This window comes from Triplophysa rosa, linkage group LG15 (assembly GCF_024868665.1).
Source record: "Triplophysa rosa linkage group LG15, Trosa_1v2, whole genome shotgun sequence".
Lineage (NCBI taxonomy): Eukaryota > Metazoa > Chordata > Actinopteri > Cypriniformes > Nemacheilidae > Triplophysa > Triplophysa rosa.
In genome coordinates this window covers 8,962,327-8,984,179 of record NC_079904.1, presented here as the reverse complement: position 1 = coordinate 8,984,179, position 21,853 = coordinate 8,962,327, and the positions used below count along the sequence as shown (strand labels likewise).

At 41.0% G+C, this 21,853-nt stretch overlaps 2 protein-coding genes across 9 annotated transcripts in view; one reads left to right on the top strand and one right to left on the bottom strand.

Moving 5' to 3' along the window:
- Window positions 1–18,033, top strand: part of nhsl1b (NHS-like 1b) — an 82,408-nt gene extending 64,375 nt beyond the window's left edge. For 4 of the 8 annotated variants that reach the window (XM_057353542.1, XM_057353544.1, XM_057353546.1 and 1 more), the window contains exons 2-9: window positions 2,435–2,587; window positions 3,693–3,811; window positions 5,596–5,776; window positions 6,953–7,084; window positions 8,505–11,615; window positions 13,383–13,509; window positions 14,806–14,841; window positions 16,021–18,033. In XM_057353542.1, the coding sequence (XP_057209525.1) occupies window positions 2,435–2,587; window positions 3,693–3,811; window positions 5,596–5,776; window positions 6,953–7,084; window positions 8,505–11,615; window positions 13,383–13,509; window positions 14,806–14,841; window positions 16,021–16,672 (4,511 nt within the window). In that variant the 3' untranslated portion in view covers window positions 16,673–18,033. The remainder of the gene's footprint in view (window positions 1–2,434; window positions 2,588–3,692; window positions 3,812–5,595; window positions 5,777–6,952; window positions 7,085–8,504; window positions 11,616–13,382; window positions 13,510–14,805; window positions 14,842–16,020) is intronic. The other 4 variants (XM_057353543.1, XM_057353549.1, XM_057353545.1 and 1 more) reach the window with 3 other exon arrangements.
- Window positions 18,034–18,546: 513 nt separating this feature from the next.
- On the bottom strand, window positions 18,547–21,806 carry hebp2 (heme binding protein 2). The gene is made up of 5 exons (XM_057353086.1): window positions 21,615–21,806; window positions 21,336–21,415; window positions 21,016–21,148; window positions 19,540–19,720; window positions 18,547–19,440 (listed from the first exon to the last, which is right to left on the bottom strand). The coding sequence occupies exons 2-5, from the start codon at window positions 21,408–21,410 to the stop codon at window positions 19,260–19,262; spliced, it is 570 nt and encodes a 189-aa protein (XP_057209069.1). The 5' UTR covers window positions 21,411–21,415; window positions 21,615–21,806; the 3' UTR covers window positions 18,547–19,259.
- Between the last annotated feature and the right edge of the window lie 47 nt (window positions 21,807–21,853).

The following is a 21,853-nucleotide window of genomic DNA, read 5'->3' as shown; positions in this document are numbered from 1 at the left end:
ACGAATCCTGACTGTAATACTATTTAGCTAAAATGTCATCAAATTAACCTCTCGAAGTAATTTAGAAAAAGATAAACAAATAAGCGTTTTTGTGTGTTTAAAGGACAATGGAGTATTAGTAAATGTGCAAATAAAGGTTTGTATGATAATTCCAGCCAGCCTGACATTGTAAAAATAATCCCTTCAAACTCTGCCTTTGGTTGAGCAAATGTTGCAGAGAAAAATGATTCGCCTTTAATAAACAAACACGATCCATGATAATTCCAGTTCCAGTTTAGTGGACGCAGATACCATGTGGGCCTGGTTACGTGACAGTCATCTGATAACAATAGACTATCGATCTGTTGAGCTATTACTGCCCTCATCTGCCCACAATCACGTAACCAAAACGAACCCGAGGCAGACTCACAAATTCAATGGGAAATCAGTGCAGCGATGTTTGTGGAACAACTTTCCCTGCGCAGGCCTGTGATTCTGTGGTTATTCAGAATAATAAAATACACTCCTAAAAGAGCCTTTGAACTTAAGAACCTTGATGTTCGGTGATCAGAATGAACAAATGACTGTATTTGTACTACAGTAGTAAATGTCCTCTGCGTACGCCCATGTTTTGTTCTGCTTTGTCTTACCTGATGTTTGCACATTCACAGTTACGAGCCTTTGAAGAGAAGGTGTCCCTTTGAAGCTCGGCACTGATTTAAACAACAATACGTTCAAAGTGTTGTTAGTAAACAGAGAAAAGCTTAAAGGGTGGTATGATAGAAATGATTTCTTAACTTCTGGAGGGAATTTTGAGTCTCTGCAGAGAAGCACTTGATAGATGCGGTCATAGATCGGTATGCCAGTCAATCACTTCTGTATTGAAAGTCATGGTGCCTCATGAATAAGCACAAAGACCTCCCCTGGGCTCCACTTGTCGGTCTGGCGACTCAGGCGTGATGGGCCATCATGAATTTAACGGCCGATGCCACCTGTGGACAGATATCTCCTCGCACCTGTGAGAGAACACCCACCTCTTCCCATCTCTGCTTTTTAACTTAACTCTTAACTCTCGTTCTAACGACAAGCCTGTTTGTTTGCTGTTGGGACAGCTGGTGGTTCGAACTACAGGGGTCTTTCCCTAAAGATCCCCCTTCACCCAGGTCCATCATGGCCCATTTGCTCCTATGCCGGTGTGTTAGCTAGATCAGTCTTGACGTTTGATTTGGGGCACCTTCGGTTGTTACGTCTTCATGGTCCGCTCAGTTGACAGATTGTGGGGTTGTGCAGACCACTAGACCGTGGCGTGGCTTGGCTTGGGGGTGAAATTCTGGGAACATTTTATCAATATATGGGACATATACCAGGGTTTTTTCTGCATAGAGAAATTGGAGGCGGCCGCCTCCGTCAAATGTCGTGCCGCCTCAGGGTCTCGCCAAAATTATGTTGCGAGTCTTCACAAGAAATGCTGCGTGCATTTATCAGACAGTCATTTGTAACTGCAGTTGCGGCATTACGCCACAGTGGAGGCGCTGTTTCGTTATCAGCACACTGAGGCTCTAAAAAGAGTTACACGGCAGTTTGTTTTGCATCCAAGTACGTTTAATTTCTTGAACTGTATTAAATGAACATGACGTACATCATTGTAATGTCTTTAGCTGTGCAGTTGGATCGTTGAATCAGCGTATACTGTACACAGCGAGTTCGCCTGTATAAACGCACATTGCGTTCAGAACGACTCGCACACGAATGACTCATTTGAACCGATTCATTTAAACTATTGAACTTTTCAGTTACTAGCGAATATAAGAGATCCTTGAATCATTTAAAATGAACCGCAGAGAATGCAAGATGTGAATGAGCTTTGCTCATTTAGAAAGACTGGTTAATTCAGTTGGCTATTATGGGCTGAAAAGTTAGTTGAAAATGATAAAAAAAAGCTTTATTTGATAAAAAAAACATTTGTGTGTTTGGTTGAATAAAAGTAATGTTTTATATAACTTAATAATTGTCATTTTTATCTAATTTTATTAGAACTTTTAATGTGTCAAACTCGAAGTCACTTTGGTTAAGCCACTGAAAGGTACGGTAGGCCTACGCGTGTATACAAGATCAGGATGGAACCACCTCCGCCTCATTTTGAGCCAGGAAAAACCCTGTATACATAAAATTTGTATTTATTTATTTTTTCTTAAGTGTTTAGTTATCAATAACAATATTTAGTGAGTGTTTGTCTTCTGTCATACTACTGTGAAAAGATAAGAATAAGAAATATTGAAATGCACATTTTTCCCTCACCCCTACTTGAGCTATAGCAAATAACGTGTAGGCAAATTTGCATTTTTTTCTCAATTTCAGGCCATTATTTTTGGTAAAAAAAATCTTTTCAATTCAATTCCGTCTGCTCACTAATATTTATCCAGTAAATATATTAAATATTTATATTTCTTTTTAGCTGTGTCTAATTTGGATGAAGAGAAAAAGTGGACCGTGCACTACACTGCTCCATGGCACCAACAGGAGAACGTTTTTCTGCCGGGTTCCAGACCTGCCTGTGTGGAAGACCTGCACCACCAGGCCAAAGTTAACCTGAAAACAGCCCTTAGAGGTAAGAGAAGCGCACCTGATGCACCTCACACCTGAGCCGTACCGCTGCACTTTTCATGACATAAGCATTGCTATGGGAACAAAAACACAGAGCAGCAGGTGAACGCATCGCATGATGTCAGTCCTTGTTCTAATTTCCTACCGGACACCTGTGGAACAGCCTGTGGGTGAGTTTAGCAGTTTGGCTTGGAGCAATAAAGAAAGGGGTTCAATACGCAGTTCCTGGCCTGAAATCAGTCGATGAAAGTTAAATGTAACCTGAGCGGTAGACTGATGTATCCATACAGCTGGTCGGTGTGAGGCCTGATTAATTATGCAGGCGCAGGTGTGAGGGTCATATTACTATGATAGAGACTTCAGGTGACACAGAGGGAAGACAAGGAGCACTATGTATAGAAAAAGAGAGGTAGAGCAAATTTTTATCTGACAGATAGTGTGCTTTGTTTGTTTAAGCATCCTTGCACATCATCACCGGCTCAACCCATGGCATGAGTTTGGGGTGAGACTGACTGATAGAATGACACTGAACATTTTCAGGAAACCTCTTCAAATGATTAGAACTTAAAAGTGATGCATTTCCGAGAGTTTATTCTAGTGCTACAGTGCAGTGTCAATATCAAAGTCAGCAAATAGGAAAGACATGTATCAGGCGAGCATGTGTTTGTGAATAGGAACAGACTGCTCGATTCATCTCACTGAATGACTAAAGGGATTGTGGGAAGTGTGCCAATTAATTGGGGGCTGCCATCTGCATCAGTTGGCGCAAAAAGCCAGCATGATACAGTCTGTAGGCTGTCACACACACAGATTTTCATCTACACTTTTCCAGTTCACTGTCTCGCATCTATTTGTGTATTACTTTTTGTAAAGCTACAGTATTGTGAAAAGCACGATTCAAATACATTTTAGTTAAATTCTTAGTTATTGAACAAAAAAATCTAAAATTAATACGTTCTCTGTAAGACCACTAGAGGGAGCTAAAACAACACAATGTGCATTTGATTCATGATTTGGTAAATGTTTATCTCAGTGGTCTCACCTGAAGGCATGTGATGTAAATATATCTGTCTGTATTAATCCACAAAATGTCTGCTCTGTTCCTGCAGAATGTGATAAACTGAGGAAAGATGGTTTCCGCAGTTCACAGTACTACTCACAAGCCCCCACCTTCTCCGGCCCCACACAACCAGAACATGAGGACGAGGACAATGACGCTGATAGAAAGGTATTTTATTTTAATCGTCCAAAATATTGATATTCAAATTCTTTGCATCTTTATGCCATGTAAAACATTGACTATGTCATTTATCTTTTTTATATTCTAATTTTAATATACACTATAGATGTTTTTTTTGCGGCAACAACATACACAAATGTTATGTGGTCCAAACTTAACTTCAGGTAGACTTCCGCAAAGAATCAATAACTGTTAAGTAGTTTTAATAATATAACAAATAATGTACAATAAAATATGAATAATATGTATTAATATTAAAATAAATAAAATATAAAATAAATAATTAAATTACCAGCCACTTTTTAACATCTATATATTCTCAAAACTCTATAGAAATCCTAGATTGTCAAAGGACCGTTTTTTTACTGTAAATATTTTTTTTAACTTGAAACTTGATTTTACTGTGTAAATCAATGTCATTTTTGTTTATTATTATATTTATTATTAAAAAAGTGCAGAATAAGTAATAGATTTATCATTTCTGCCATTTCGCTTTTTGCCAATAGCATAAAAACTATAAGCTGCTCTCAGCATCAGCCCAAACTTCTAAATCATTGCAGAAAACTAGTTTGTGATACCGTGACAACTGACTGTGTAGCAGCCTATAGGATTTGTCTACCCTCTGCTGGATAGACTGACTGCCTGCAGCTGGGTATCACAGCCTGCCATGTGCTCACCTCCCACATGAGCCTCTGTGGGACTCCTGCCTCAATTCCCCAGAATCTCTGTTGGCTTCATTAATGTCGTCAACCATGTGTGGCCCCATTATGAGAGACAGGCCCCGGGAGACTGAAACTCTAATGGAATTATTGCTCAAAAAGATCTTTTAGAAATCTGCTTGCGTTATTTACAGGCATATTTCATTTAACAAAGCTGCTGTTCACCAGAGTGTTGAAAAAGGGATTGATAAAACGGGGCTTTTACTAAATGCAGTCAGTAGAATCATCACAAAAGTTTTTAGAAATCATCAAATTTTGTTTATAGTACCCCCACCATACCCTTGCTCTCCTTCTCTGTTGTTTATATGTCCTCATTACACTGCGTTCAGGGGTCCTGGAAGGGTCAGACTCCTTTAAAGTAAAGATTCGGGGGTCCCATTGTCTTCCAACTGCCCCTAACCCACCCAAAAAGATCCCATGGCCTTTTAACCTTCTTCACCACACTAGACCTGCATTCCCAGCCCACTGTCACACACAAGGATGAGGTAACTGAGGCTGGGATTTCTCATGTCTTCCAGAGTTTGCAGAATTTTGTTAGAATTTCTGTTTTTCAAGCTAATGTAGAAAACAAAACCCATCCACAGCTGCGTAGGTCTTGTTAGTTTTAGTTATTGTAAGTGATCTGGAGGGACAATTATGATGTTGCAGTGAATTAAGTTCAGTCGGGTTGTTTTGGAGGCTGGGGGGCTCAGGTGTTGGACTGAAACTTCAGATGGTCCACTTGTATCTCTGTTCTGAATGTCATTCAAATTCCAAAATCACAATGCGTGAGCGGAATTTAACGCCTCACTGGCTTTTCCCCTCTCTTTTCTCCCTTTCCCGATAGTTTTTGTAGGGTTTTATTGGATGTTTGTGTGGTTTAGGTGTTAGTTGCCCATGAAACAGCTCTGTACACTCCTGGAGCTCCGATAAGTTGGGCACAGAAAAATGAGAAATGAATCAAAATTTAAACTAAATAATAACTTCCCAAGACTTTAAAAACACACATCACTTTTGATTGGTTAGGTTTGTCCCCAACGCTATGAAACTCACTTTATTGCCTGCTTTTTTCAGTCCACAGCATCTTCAGGAGAGGAAGAGAAGGACCCAATGAGATCACAGAGTCCAGCGCAGGTGGAGGGAGTTGATGGAAAACGTTCATGGACCAAAGCCACACACCTGCCCACTCCAGAGGAGAAGATGAGGCAGCAGGCCAAGGCCGTTCTCACGGATATTGTTCCCATCAATGTCACAGGTTAGAAAGAACGTATCACTACAAAAAAAAAAAATGTACAGAGAAATGACTTCTGTGACTTCCAAATGTTTGTCATTGGAGTATTGCAGGCATGATTACTATACACACTGCCTGTTCTAAATCTATAACCACATGGACAAATCTAACATGAATTGTGCATTACCGCTTTTCATATATTAACAGTTCAATAATTCTCTTCTCTGTATTTTACACTCTGGCCTTTTCTCTGAGTTATTTTTTATTGGAGCATTCAAGCACCATTTTACATGAGCATCACTGTGATGTACACACATACAACCACAGGCAGCTTACCCAAAAGGACAGTCTCTCCTGCTACATAACTACACTGTCTTTATGAGACAGGATAAGCTCTGTATGTCAAATCCCTTCAAGAAACCCCCGAACTTCACCGTGACTCAGGAAAGAGAAGCAATATTAGACTTAAAAGCACACACACACATAAACTCCCACACTCTAATTCAGTCTGGCAGTTCTGTGACTTAGTCAGACATGCCAGCGTAATGTATCTAAGTCAACAGTGCACAATCTCTGGAGCTCTCTCCCTTTGGCACCGCTACAGCACATCTTACAGCACTTTCAAAGTGCTTTTGTGGACAGAATACTGTTTCTAATCTTATTACAAACCAGGTCAACTTTTTAATATACTAAAAATTATTTTAAATAACTAAAATTCTAATTTAAAATTATAGTATATAGGCATAGAGACTAATATTGTCTTAATCAGTATTTTTGTCCTTTCTTAACAGTAAAACATTTTTTCCACAATTGTAATTTTCATAAGGATTAGGATTCATTTTATTATTATTAGGCTACCATGTTTTAAAATCTTTTTTGTTTGTTTGTTTAAAGCATAAATCTCACAAAATTTTGTGACCAAGGGAGTAAGAAATAAAAACTTAATTGTATTCAACAATCTTAATAGCTTAAGAAATTTGACTTTTCAAGTAAATCTTTCTTGTTTTATGTATCTTTAAATTGATGAAAAAACAACAAAAATCTGAAAACATTTGTCTGTTTTTCCATTGTTTGCTTGTTCTGAATGTCTGTGGCTCTGCATGAAAGTTGTACTGGCACAGTATATGTGTGTGTGCTCGCTCTGCATGTATGTTACTAACTGGCCCTTTTGCTTGTCTGTCCTCGTCAACTGGTCTCCAGGCGAGACGTTTGACAGGCAGGCCAGCGTCCGCCGCTCCCTAATAAACACTGACACTCTGACCCGCCGGCCAAAGAAGGTTAAGCGGAGAAAGACTATATCAGGGGTTCCTGACAGCATCCAACTGGAACTAGGTATGGTATGGCTTTGCCAGCTGTCTCTGCTGCTGCTCCTGCCTCACCCGTGTCCACGTAGATAGTTGACATCATGTAGTGCTGTAGTTGTCATGACCATCTAATTTGGTTATGACCCTGTCTCTCCCACCTCTGAACTGTTCCATGTTAGCTTTGCATTGAAATAGAAATCCTAGAATCTCTAATCTGAAATCACCTCAATTCCAGTTGAAGATATATTCCCATCTATTCCCAAATCATATTTCGCTAATCATTATAGAATCTCTAATGTATTCTTGAGAATCTCACTGTTTACTTCTGTTTTCATTTTTGCATGCAGTTTGCCCTTCTTTACTCTTCTTTAATTCTTTACTCTCACTGTTATATAATCCCAGCATGCAACAGCTGCATCCATCAGAATTCCTTTTCTAACCTCATCCCTCAGCACGATCCCTGATTGTACTTTTCTTTGTGTTATTTTATGTGAATGCTGATATTTTGTTCCTGGTTTGAGATAGCAAAGCCGCTGCATAATCCTCTGTTCAGAGTCCTCTGGCAACGTGATTCATATTTTATTAGTAGAGCTATAGGGGGGAGGGTAGAAATAAATGAGAATAGATATAGTTGAAGAAGAAAAGAATGCACATATACCTTTGGGTTGGGTGCGTTTTGTGTCATGAGAACGTTGGCAAGTATCCGATTTCGTTAGCATTAGTATAGTGTTTAAATGGCATCACTGTTTGCATACATGCTGGAGTTTGGGGATTATAAAAAGTGCATTCAATATTTGTATTTGCTGTTGTAGATAAGCTTTAAATGACCCATTCTTAACCAAAACAGATGGGTGCGTGGCGAAGCTGCTCAACAGTGTTTTGCTGAAAGAGATGCACAAAAATCTGTTTCCCGTCTGTGTCTATAAAATGACATGAGGACTAACATAATACACTGGTGTCATTTTTCTGAGGAGACAGTTAAAGATAGAAATGCTTTCAAGATGGTGGTTTAAATGTCAAGAATACTTCTGTATGGTAAGGATGACATTACAAAGATCCAAGGCCTGTGTTTGCGTGTATGATGGCTAAAAGGACGCATTAACAGCTTGCAGCTTTTAACTAAATGCATGCATATGTGAAAATCCCATGAAGATAGCATGTGTTACCATTAGCCTATCCACTCTTTTGATAACCATCCTATGTTAGATAAATACTTCCACACACACTTTCTTAGAGACTGGCACCAAATATGTCCATTTCTTTATCAACCTCAATCTAAGTTTCCAGAAGCCATTAACATGCCACATGTAGCTGAGGGTTAATCAAATAAATGAGCAGTAGAGGGGGTTAATCTGATTGGCAGCTGATGTCACAGGGATGGAGGAAAACAGAAAAACAAGCAGCTGTAATATTTGTCATAATTATACCATTTCTGTTTTTCTTTGCAGCGGCAAAAGGGCGTGGAGGAGAGCTTCGACCACAGTCCATGTTTATCCCTGGACAGTATTCAACACTCGGGCGAGTCGGAAATGGGAATTCAACTCTCCGTCGGTCCGAAACGAAAGATTCCGGCTGCCAGACTGAGGAGGTGAAGATTGTCCCACCCTCTATGAGGAGAATACGTGCTCAGAGGGGCCAAGGAATTGCTGCTCAGATGGCTGGCATCTCCACCTCAGCCACCAACATCTCCGCTATTTCAGATGAAGGCTCTCCTGGATGTCCAGTAGTTGCAATGGCACCACAGTTTAGTAATAATACTCATCGTTTCCACAGCTTGCCACGAGGAGCACGGGTGTCCCTGAATGCAAGCCCCCTTTATAGTAGCACCCCCTTTGGGCATGGAGATTTCACAACACCTCATCAGATTGGAAAATTACAGGTTGATGATACTGTGGTGCACATGAGGAATGCCCCCAGGGCAGCCCGCCCGAAATCTCAGGAGGTGAGAGGAAGTCAAAGAGAATGGGGCTCTGGTCCTGCTTGTGTAGTTTCTCCACATGCTGCCTACTCAACGTCACTGATACCCAATGCCACTCTGTCATGTTCTTCTGAGGTAATTGCACTTCACACTCCATTAAGTCCTGGCCAGAGCCCAATCTCTGGATCACCGTTCCCTAAAGGTAGACCTCTCAGCATGGTCTCTACTGTCAACAGCTCAAGCACCAGTAGTGTGACAACAGGTTCCCACACACCAGAAGCAGACAGGGATACCTGTAGTGAGACCGGCAGGTCAGATAGCAGTCTGCACAGCCACAGCACAATTGCAGCCGGAACAATGTCTTCAGACGAGCAATGGATTTACGACACCCCTGAGAATGTGTTGCCCAGAAGGACGCTGACTTCCAGCTGCTCCACACCCGTAAATCATCAATATAGCAGCCTTGAGCGCTCCTCAAAAGGCACAGACTCTAGTTCGCTCTACTCGATGGACAATGATGGCTACTACACTTCCATGCATTTGGATTCAGGCCTTAGATCAAGAAGCCAGGGTAGTGGCCATGGTCATGGAATAGGAGGCAGGGCAGCAAGACATAGTATGTACGAGTGCCTCGGTCAGCAGGATGACAGATCCAGCCTGTACAGCGACCGTTCACTGTCACGTTCCATCTCCCTTCGCAAACAAAAGAAGCCGCCTCTTCCTCCAGCACGCACAGACTCTCTACGACGAAAGCCTAAGAACACCGGCTCTCCTGCTAGCAATGCATCTATTCTGAATGAGTCCTTGATTGCAACACTCCAACAGTCGCTTCAGAACGGGCGGAAAGGGAAAGGATCATCCACCTCGCCATCCCATAGTCCCTGCAGTGACTATGAGGACCCTTGGATGCTACGTCCCAGGAGCCAGAGTAGCATCAGTGTAGGCAGCAGTAACGTATCGGCAGCCGGGATGGCTAATGTTTACTCCATCTGTCATGTGACACCATCTCAAAGCGATACAAGTAGTCTACGTTCTGATTATGCTGATTCTTGGGGCTACTACATGGAATACCCTCGTCCATCTGGTGACCACACGCAGTCACCGTCCAAATCTGCCGGACAAGCAGTTGAGATGGCAAATGGAGGAGGCCTTCAAAATGGTACACGGAATTCTCTGCCTCCCGCCCGGGACGGAAGTGTAGTGTCTGTAAAGTCCACAACAGGCACCTCATCACCAGACAGGGTGCATCGGTTGACTTCTCCATCAAGTGGATACTCAAGTCAATCAAACACTCCAACAGCTGGCACTCCTGTGCCCTCATTCATGAGGTGCATGTCCCCTTCAGGCAGCAAGCGCAAACCCAAAGTACCTGAAAGAAAGTCATCCCTGCTCTCATCTGTATCCATCTCATCTTCCTCCACCTCTCTTTCCTCCAACACCTCTGATTCCACCAGAAGCAATGTTCCTCCTCCGCCTCCTCTTCCAACTACTCCCATCGCTCTTGTACCTCACAACCCTCCATCCTTTCCTCCCCCCAGCCCTGTTTGTGGTACACGGCAGATAATTCCACCTCCACCTGTCTTACCCATGACCCCCCATCAACAAGCATTCATGTGCCCACTTTACATCAATTCCTCCCCAGAATTTCCACCCCCTCCACCTCCAGAGGTGTTGTATGATGACCCTGCCTTGTCAAACCTCAATATTTCCTTAAGCCCTCCACCTCCACCACCCCCTCCATCTTGTCCCACCCTCCCTGCGTATCCTTCACCCCAAATTCCACTCCTACCCAGAACAACACCACCTGTACCTTCCTCGGCTTGCTTGAAGGAAATAAAGGGCAGCCTGAAGCCAGTAAACACAGAGAGAAGGGCCGAAGCCACGCATTCTGAGGAGCAAAATAAATTTGTTGTGCCACTGATCACCTCCTTTGCGCTCCAAAGTGTCCAACTTCGCTCTGTGAAACGGAAAGGGAATAGTGAAGTTAGCAGCTCTGAATCTCATGAAATAGTGGCTGAACAGATGACCGCTAAGATACCAGAGAAGTCTCAAAAAACAGAGCATCCCACAGTTCCTCAGGTTTCTTGCTTGCCTCCAAATATAAATGAGAAACAAAGACCATCATCTCCACTGAAACAAAGCCAGGATAGTCATATTGAAGCACGACCATCTAGCCTAACAAATGGGCCTGTAGATTTTGGTGTTGTTAAGGCCACAGACGAACTGGATGGTCTTGAAAGCACCCTATCATCAACAGGGGAAGCATCACAAAACACTTCACCCAAGAAAAAGCCTCCTGTGGTATCTAAAAAGCCCAAGATCTCTCTAACACTTAAAACAATAAACTACACATCATCCATAGATGAAGATGCCGGTGAATTACTGAATGCTCAAACTGAGGAGAACGTTTCTACAGCTGCAACAGAATGCCAGGAACCCACACCTGTTCCTCAAGAGGAGGACAAGAAACCAGATAATGATAAAAGTGTCAGTTCTGAACTTCTTGGGGAGATGAGAGAAATTTCTCTGACAAATGTTGAACCCCAAGAGATTTTCCAGCCTCTTGAAGAAGAGGAGGAAGATGATTACGAAGATGCGACCAGCAGCACAGGATCTGTTGGCTGTAAAGATGATGAAAGTGGTGAGTCTGATCTTGCTAATTTTATTCAGTGGGGTTGAAAATCATTTATAAAACCGGCTGACACAAAATCATGCATTTTTTAATACGTGGGCCTTTTTTAAACAGTCAAAAGTCACTATTGGATGGGTAAATCTTTTTCAAGATTAGATTACATAAAGAGGGAGTTTTAATTGTAACAGGAAGTTTTAAGAAAATATTGAACATGTCTATAAGGGACATTAAGATAGGGATGTTAAAGGCAGAGTTCACCCAAAAATCTAAATTGTGTCTTAATGTATCTACCCTCATGTTGTTTAAAACCTGCACATGACTCTTTCTTCTGTGGAACACACAAAAATATATTTTGAGAAATGTCTTAGTAGTTTTGTGTCCATACAATGGAAGTCAATAGGGCCAAATGTTGTTTGGTTATCAACATTCTTCAAAATATCCTTAGAAGAAAGAAAGTCATACAGGTTTGGAATGACATGAAGAAGAGTAAATGATGGAAGAATTTTCATTTTTAGGTGAACTATCTCTTTAAGAAGTATATAAGAGGTTGCAGATTTTGCTCTCATGAGTGAATCAGCAGTGAGACATCATTGCGACAGCCCTTTGGATCTTCTCATTCTTCACCTGCCCTCTCGCTCTCTCTCCCCCAACACCATCTGTCCTCCTAACTTGTGATGCTTTCATCTGTCTTTACTTTCTTTCTTAGTCCCCTCTGTCTTACCGCTTTCTCTTGTCCATTCTTGTCTCTTTTCCATTTTTCATTCTCTTGCCAGCTGTTGTGCATACCTTAAACTGGCGTTCTCCAGTCTCCTAATCCCTCCCTCACTCAAATCCTTATGACTTCCTTATATCTCTCAATCTTCCTGTCTGGGTCGGGATAGGATGGGACATGATTCCCAAGGGAGATCCGTTTAAATGCGATGGGGAGGGGGTGGAGCTCACAGTGGGTAGGGGAGGAGAGCAGTGAGCGAGGGGGAGGGACGAGAGAGCATGTAATGTGAGATCATCCTCAGTAGCTCAGGCAAGTGCAGATGTGAGAGGAGTGCAGAGCAACTTAACTCGGACACGACCGTGACAGTGTAAGTGAAGGTTAAACATAGCTTTAGAACATCTTTATCTTTGATATATTTGAAGTCCGTGAGTGTGTATATATGTGTCCTTGGATTTATTGACTGTTGTAGGAAGTGTCTAGGTACTTGTGAAATGCTAGATTTTGAATGACTGTTGTAAACAATGTTTTGTTTTCTGATATTTTGTATAGAATACTTACAATCTACAAGTGCACTGTATTTTTAATGTTATTGTCAGACAAGTTGGTCTAAAAATGATTATGCATCACAGCGTAATAGTATCTAGGTCTAGAATGCAGGACGTGTATTTATCTGCAAGAGTCTGTTTGGCATCTGGGTCATATGTAGTGCGTTAATTTATTTTTATAAAGTTCTGCCCGTGAAGTTTGGAGTGTTTCACAATTAGATATCACTGTATTACTACTTTAAAGAGAGAGTTGACAAAATCCATCCCTTCTATTGTATGGACACAAAACCAATGCAAGTCAATGGGTATCAACGGTTTTCTGTTACCAACATTCTTCAAAATATCTTTTTTGTGTTCTGCAGAAGAATGAAAGCCATACAGGTTTGAAATTACAAGAGGGTGATTAAATAATGACAGAATTTTCATTTTAGGGTGCACTGTCCCTTTAAACATGACTGGTACTTTAAGAGCATAATATGTTTGCATAATATATAACATGTGACTATTTTTTTCTACCAGGCGATGTGTTTGAGACCAGCGCGATAGACCCGGCTGAATCTCCCAGCATTAACGGCGACTCGTGTGGGGACATGGTGACCCCCACTCGGCCCCGGACCACCGAGGACCTCTTCGCTGCCATTCACAGGTACATTCCCACAGTACATTGCTGGGACCCCTTTCCCAGTCTCACCCACTTCTTTTCATCCCTTCCCTCCCCCGGCTCATAAAAGGCTGCCTTCGTAACTTTAAAGCAGCCTGTCCCATCCAATCTCAGATACATTCATCAAAGCTGAGAGTGTGGAAGGAAAGCAGCTTGTATAGAGTAGGGCTTCTGCGGTCTCTGTCTGTTAAGTGAAGAAACGCCCCATGCTGATGTATCACTCCGATGGCTGCTCATGTACAGTTTGGTTATGTTAAAAAAAAGAATGCACTCTCAATTCAGTCATGAAACACCCGTTGACGTACTGCAGTCCTTTATTCGGTATGCTAAATACTGTGTACAAGCGTTTACTTACTCTTGCACGCTTAGCCTACATATATATGTTTTAGTGCCTATATACTCACACAACCGTGTCATGCATGCAGGCTCTGTCGTAGTCACGTGTAGTGTGCAAGTTTTCCAGCACATCACATAATTTCATTCGACAGGATTCGGTTTCGCCTGCTATTGTGTTTCTATATGTGTGTGAGGCTGTGCTCTTCCTTCTGTTGTGGTCCCCTGCAATCTCACAGATATGTACTCAAAGATATTCTTCTTGAAATGGAGACCAGTTTAGATATGACAGAGCACCAGATGCTATATGTGCTCAGTAAATCCTGTGGTTCGCCTGGTGCCACTCTCAAAGCGCTGAGCTTTAGATGAATCAGATAAAAACCCAGAAACAGGCAAGATTACAACCACGGCACAAACAGGATTTCTCTCAAGATTTTACCGACTGCATGTTTGAGGACTGACAGTATTCATAGAAAGAACTGGAGAGCACACGACAATGTTTTTAAGATGTTGAAGGGATAGTTCACCCAGAATTTAAGATTCGTTCATGATTTACTCATTCTCATGTCATTCCAAACCAGTACGACTTTATTTCTTCTGCAGAACACAAAAGATATTTTTAAAGAACATTGGTAACCAAACAACATTGGCCTCCATTGACTTCCACTGTATGGTCACAAAACCACCGAGACATTTATCAAAATAATTTCTTTCGTGTTCCACAGAAAAAAGTCATGTACAAGTATTAAACGACACGAGTGTAAATAATCGATGACAGAATTTTTATTTTGGGGTATGTCTTTTAAGGCGCACCTGAACGTCTGTATAAACTATAAATTCCAGGCAAACTGTTTTCCCATACCTCTTGTTATTTTCCCTCTCTCAGTCATATCTGTCATATCTCTTCCTCCTTTCTCTCTGATCTTCTCTTGCTTCTCTGTCAATCAGCCTGGACCTGAACATGAACAACCCCCAACATACGAGGTGCGGTCTGGCAAGTAATTAGCTCCTGTCGTATACCGCTCGCAATGATGCTAGCGTGGGATTAGTTTTATAATCTCCCGGTCCATCTCAGATTTGGGATGGATTTCTGCTCCATCCCTCGGATAATCCCACACTCCCTAATCTGCAGCAGTTATGCCATGCTAATGAATTTGATTTGATCCTGGGCACACATGCTAGAAAGCATTCATTGACTCAAAGGTCTCCCTACTGGCGGGGTGAATGAACAGCCTTCTGGTTGGAAATGATGCTGGGCGCTTTGCCCAGCTTGCTTTGTTGATTAAAGTGCCATTATACATGCTTCCACAAAGTTGCAACGCTTGCAGTATTCCTCTGGTTTTGCGTTTAAGGGAGTCAATTTGAAAATAAACACACCCGCCTCTTCCCCCCACACACACATTTACTCCTGCTATTTATATCCTGTATTAGTTATTCCTGCTTTTAAAATTTTGCAGTGTTTTGGTTTGCTGAGGGCTATGTGAATTAATGGAATGGTGAATTAGAAATCAATAGGCTCATCAAGACTTAAAAAATGAATCGCAACAATTGGCTCAAAAATGTTATTCAAGTCATTCAGCTTCAGGGGAAGTTGGGTTCATTTTTAATGAAAACGTGAAGTTTTTTTTTTTTGGGACAGACTTTTCATTATGAGTTTTCTTTAAATATTAATATCAATATGTTGAACACAAAATGTTTTTGTTTGTCCTGAATAAATTGCTGCCTACTGCTTAACTAATATCTGCTTTAAAGGAATAGTTCACCTTCAAAATGAATTGTTGTTTCAAACCTGCATGGCTTTCTTTCTTCTTCAGAACACAAAAGAAGATATTTTGAAGAATGTTGGTAACAGAAAACCGTTGGTGCCCATTCACTTGCATTAGTTTTGTGTCCATACATTAGAAGTCAATGGGGACCAACGGTTTTGGGTTACCAACATTTTTCAAAATATCTTTATTGGTGTTTTGCAGAAGAAAGAATGTCACACAGGTTTAAAATGATGACAAGTTGAGTAAATGATGTCAGAATTTTCATTTTAAAGGTGAATTATTCCTTTGACTAATATTAAAACATAATTTATTGGCTGATTGGTTTTATTGAGATATCCTTTTTAAAAAAAAAACTTTAGTGACTTTTTTTAAGCCGCTATGTTTCTTTTTCCAGGTCAAAGCGGAAGGTCCTCGGACGCAAGGAATCCGAAGAGGACCACACACGAGGCTCCCTGTCACCGCCGGTCACCCCTACAGGCACGCCCCCGGGCCTGACTTCCTCTTTGACCCGTCAATCAAGTTCGATCCAGCGTAACCTCCGCAAATCAGCGACCAGCAGCGACACGTTCAAAGCTCTCCTCCTGAAGAAAGGCAGTCGTTCTGAGACCAGCTTCAGAATGTCTGCTGCCGAGATGTTGCGCAGCACTGACCCACGCTTCCAGAGGACTCGCTCTTTAGACTCCACCTTTGACCCTGCCTCTCCAACTACGCCGACACCCGACAGCCCCTGCGGTTCTCCAGGCCGCAGCAAGAGGACGGCAGATGACTGGCCACGATGCTCATCGGGGTCACCCTTCGCGACATCCCCGTCGCTGATTGGTCCAAAGTATGGCCGATCTCGTACGCCCCCCTCCGCCGCCAGCAGCAAGTACAATGCCCGCAGTCGAATCCTCAGCAGCCCAATGACTGTTATTTGCGAGAGGGATGGAGAACTTGCAGAGAGCGGAGAGTACTTAGAAGAGCCATGTCCTGTTTCTCCGGTACAGCTGCCTCTTCCCATCTATCAGGACGCGAACAGCACTTTATGTGAGCAGAGCAGCAGTTAAGACTAAACATGGTTGTCTCCAGGTGTAGCAATGGCAGAATGTCAACACAACACCAGAAATCGACCGAGGCTGGAGGCCGGGAGAGGTTGAACTCTGTGGAAGGAATGGCCAGCCGCCGTTCCAGGCGGTGTCCTCATGTTGTAGTGTGGACTAAGGCATGCTGGGATCTGAGGTAGCTCCGCCAGATCAGGCGGTCAGATCAAGCAGTATGCGTAGCTTTCCAGACAAAAACTTTCTTTTGAAGGAAAATCTGCTTTCAATGGCAATACTAGACTCCTCTTTCCAAAGCCTAGCAGTTACTTTTGTTCAGCTTGTTTTTAACTCTTTACACTTCAACAGATTTTCTTTGGTGAAGCAGTTGCCACGCATGTGAAGGAATTACTAAGTGAATAAGTGTTCTCGTAGTTCAAGTTGATGGCAAAGTGCAGAATGCGAATGGTTTCCGCATTGTTGGAATAAAGAAATCCAGGTGTGTCTTAAAGTTTACTGAGGCTGCTTTTTTAGCACCCTTATGTTTTTTTTATATGCTGGTCTTTAAAGACCAGTTCAACGTTCAACCATTGAAGAGCACACAGATTTTGTCCCGCACTGTTCATTGTTCAGTCAAGTGTCCGGATTGGAAAAGGAATCGTGTCACGAGAGACTGGAGTGACGGTTTGTTTGTGAAAAACATTTGTTTGATTTTCGGCGTGTAGGTTTGCACTGTTCATCGTCTCATTTTATGTGTGGTTCTTTTAAAAGCATTGTGTCTGTGTTGGTTATTTTTATTTACGAAAGTTCATTCTGACATAGGACTTACTTGAAGCATGACCGGTGTACTTGTAATTGTTTGGTTACCAAAGACTTGCAGTCTAACTTGCTGTTTGCCCACTAAGACTGAAAACTGAGGGCATTTATTCGACTGAGAGAGAAGATGTTCTGTTCTTTTGGCTTGTGGCGATAAAGACGAGCTTTGACGTAACCAAGGCTTAATAACTAACTCTCTCCTGTTTACCTGTCAAACGTGTTCGTTCCTTGTGCAGTTTTATAATGTTTTTTATGTATATACCTAAAGAAATGTTAAGTAACACCTGAACTTATTTTCAAAGAGTTTGTACATTTTAGACACCTTTGCTAGGAGTGGCTTCCTTTTGTAGAGTATTTATTTTAGAATAGCCAGAATGTGGTTTGATATACTGTATAGTGTGGGAGGTGAATGTGCGATTAAACAGACGGTTCATTGTGAATTCAGAATGTCTAACCTGTTCCTTCAGCACTCCGTGGATCAGAAAATAAAAGCAGGAGACAAGAGCTAAATGAACTCTGCTGCTTACCCTCTGGAGTACGTCTCTGTAATAAAACATGGTGATATTTAAAAATTGCCCATCTGTCTTGTGTCTGTCTTTGATTCACTGCCACCTGTCAGACGCCAACCCAAACCACAATCTCATTAGCGCCATCGCCATGGCACCCACAGCCGTCCATCAGCTCCAAAGGCTTTGAGAGATCACCACTAACCACTCCCTCCTCCGTCAAGCTTTAAAGCTTCTCAGACCAATATTTTCTCATATTGGCATTGATCATGTAATAGTTTTAATATCGAGCACACAAAACAGTGGTCGTGAATCCTTGTTTACATTTTGATTTTAGCAGCAGTATAAAGAAATTCACATCTTGTTTCTCAACCTAAAAGGGTAATTTTGTGCCAAGCACATAAACATGATAGTCAAGTCAAGATAAAATCTGATGACAATGCACTGCATCTGTTCTTCAGTCCTAATATGGATGCTTAGCTTACACCTGAGGTTTTATCCTTTAAAAAGTTCATTTCAAAAAAGTTTCCACATCTTTCAAATGACTACAATGAAAGTAAATAAAACAAAATTAGATTTTATTCATGTGTGAAACCCAACCAGCTTCAAAACTACAAACAGACCAATGACAGTTAAATACACTGATCCCCTAAATACATGATTCCCTTACATGTTCAGATATTTAGTGCAACATAAACGGCTCATGTGCAAATGAGGTTATACATTATTTCACTGTATATAAAAAACACCAGTCAGCACACAGAACTTCGTCATCTTGGAATTATAATGTTCTATCAGACATTTTTGTCAAATTTGAGTTATTCAAAAATTCTGTGACAATTTATTTACATTGTGTGAGTGTACATTTTGGACTTTGTATATAAAACCTTTTTGTATTCAGAAGTCAAATGGAATGCAAAAACTTTAAAGCTTCTTATCTCAAAACTGCTCAGGATGCAGACAGAACCTTAAAACTCCAAGTGAAGATTTGCCTCTTCTAGGAATTATTAGTGTAAAAATGATGTAGTCTGTATTTCAGGTCTTAAAGGTTATTAAACATTCAAGATTATTTTAACATGCTCTTCACGTTATGATTTCAGGATTAATTTTAAGTAACAAAGCATGTAATAGATATAAGAAAGGCTATATCAGTACTTTGTCAAATTCTCATATAAAACCTTTCAGGCACTTTGGGTGCATACTAGTAAACAAAAAGTATCTATACATTAATAGTTGTTAAACTATTAAACAAATTGACCTCCTTTTCACTTCAGATGCTTTAACCCAAATGCTTTTTATTCTTCATCTTTAATGAGCCACACCTCATTCCTGCGGTTGGTCAGTTTAAAGGGGCTGTCGTACCCCGCCCTGAAATATGGGGCCTCCTTGAATTTCATTCCATCTTTATTGAGGCTCTCGATCAGTTTCTGAAGTTCCTCGTGGCTGTTCTGACTGTTAGCAAAGCCTCCGTAGGTCCTGCAAAAGCATTTCCAAAGAAAAAGTCAGATCCTTTGATCCTATAGATGCCACAGCAACAGAATTATTTAAAACCCCAATTCGAAGACACAAACATACCTAACAAATGCCGTAAATTCTGTTCTGTTCTCAATAAAAACATCTGCTTCGGAAGGTTTGGGTGGGTCAGCCTGATGTTCCTCAGGAATGTAAAAGGACACAGTGAAGGTGCTCTCACAGGCAGGCCCAGCCCCAGGTTCCATCTTACAGCTCACAGGTGCAGTCATCTCCACCTTACACTCTATAATACATGAAAATGCAGAACAACGTCATGAAAAAAGTTTATATTAAAGGGATAGTTCATCCAAAATTTTAAATTCTGTCGTTTACTCGTGCGCATGTGATTTCAAACCTGTGTAAATTTATGAACACAAAGAAAGATAACTGGAAGAATGTTAGTAATTTTCAGTTCCGGGACATCATTGACTACCCCAGTAGGAAGAATTAAATGGCAATCAAAGGTGTCCGAGAACTCTTTCTTTTCCTAAATTCTTCAAAATATCATATTTTGTGTTCAACAGAACAAAAAAATATTTTTTTTTCCTGTCATATGATTTTTATTAGCATAATAGTAATTAAATATAATTTTTAGTCTGCCATAGCTGGGCATTTTTACACTGGGAGTCCAAATGCGTTATTCAGCTCATAGAAAATCTTTATTTCTAGACAACAACAAAAATTATATGTAAAAACACAAATGAAACCGTTTTACTTCAAGGCTTTCCCCAACTCAATTTATGCCAAAAATGTATTCTAGAGCTTGGCATAACTAGAAAGCTGTGTATTTGTTATAAAAACACTAAGAAAATCCCTTAGTTGTTCTAGCTTTTTAATGCTTGTTTTGTCTTTTTTTAAATTATGTTCTTAAAGGGGTCATATGGCGCGAAAACGTGTTTGTGTGTCTTTGGTGTGTTATAAGTTGCCCATGCATGTATTAGACACGTAAAATTAAAGTGTCGGAACAAAAGATGCATTCTATCTAAAAGCGAATGCTCACCCAGACCTGCCTGAAACGCCTCGTGTAACCACACCCCCACAAATCTAAGTCAGTTCGTGGTATGATTTGACTAAGACCGCCCAAATGTATACGCAAGTAAGGTGGGCGTACCTGTCATTACAATTGCTTTGGAACCTGATGTTCTAAATATGGTAAGAGGCGTTACATTTCCGTCACATGCTTGCAGTATTCGACCAATCACTACGCACTGGTTAACTGGCCAATCATAGCACACCTCGCTTTTCAGAGCGATGAGCTTTGTAAAAATGTTCAGAGTTTCAGAGAGGCGGGGCAAAGAGGAGATACAAACATGCACGTATGTGTAAAATACAGCGTTTTTTAACCTTAAACCGTGTATACACATTGCATTACATCTAAAACAAAGGATAATATTCGTTTTAGCCGTGTCATATGACCCCTTTAAGGCCCCTTGTTCGTTTGTTGAGGCCCGGCCCCCTAGTTGAGAAACTGCTCTAGAACAAACAACCTTGGTTTATAAGATTTGACCTACATTCCTGTCCAAAAACAAGACCACTTACTCTTTTCATTAGTTCCCTGGATATATTTGAAGAGTCTTCTGAACCCTATGCTGAGGGCTGGGTCCTGCTCCATGCCACTGACAGCTGTGCTAACCCACTGAGTTGTGTGGTAAGTGCGGATCTCATAATCTCCCTTACAAGAACAAAATAATAAATTATGACTTTTAATATATGAACAAACAAAAAGTGCGATTGAAAAAGTAAATATTTAAAATGCAGTCAGTCATAAAAGGTTATATGGGTGGGATTTGGGGGTCTGTTTTGACAAAATTAAACAAAATGTTCACAATATATGGATCTGGCTTTAGTGACTTACTAACCTTACTCTCTCGAGGAGTAAACTTAGGGTGCTGCAGTCCAGTTGAAAAGAAAGTTTGGCCGATTGCTTTTAGCATCTCGACTGTTTAAAACAGAGTCAAAATACAAATGAGGAGCAAATTGGACCCGATAATCGACAACTTTGATCGAACAATCCTTTTAAGCATAGGCTATACATGAAAATGTACATAAAAATGTAGATGACTTCGCAATTCACAATGGTTATATACCATATCAAATAATTAAATAGTTATTGCAGCAAATATAACTCACACACTCACCTGTTCGCTGGTTCGAGTTAAAATCAGAAAATGCGCGAGATCTCAGAAAACAATGCAGTATTTATTCTTACGTCAGAGACGTTTTATAACATTAAGATAAAGAAGATGTAGTCACAGGCGCTATGTAACAATGTAACAACCGTTAGGTTAAGTAACATTTCACGGCCACTTCCGTGTTGTCATGTTACATGACTTGGAAACGAAAGTTTTGATTGGTTGTGACGAAGATGTAAAGCAGG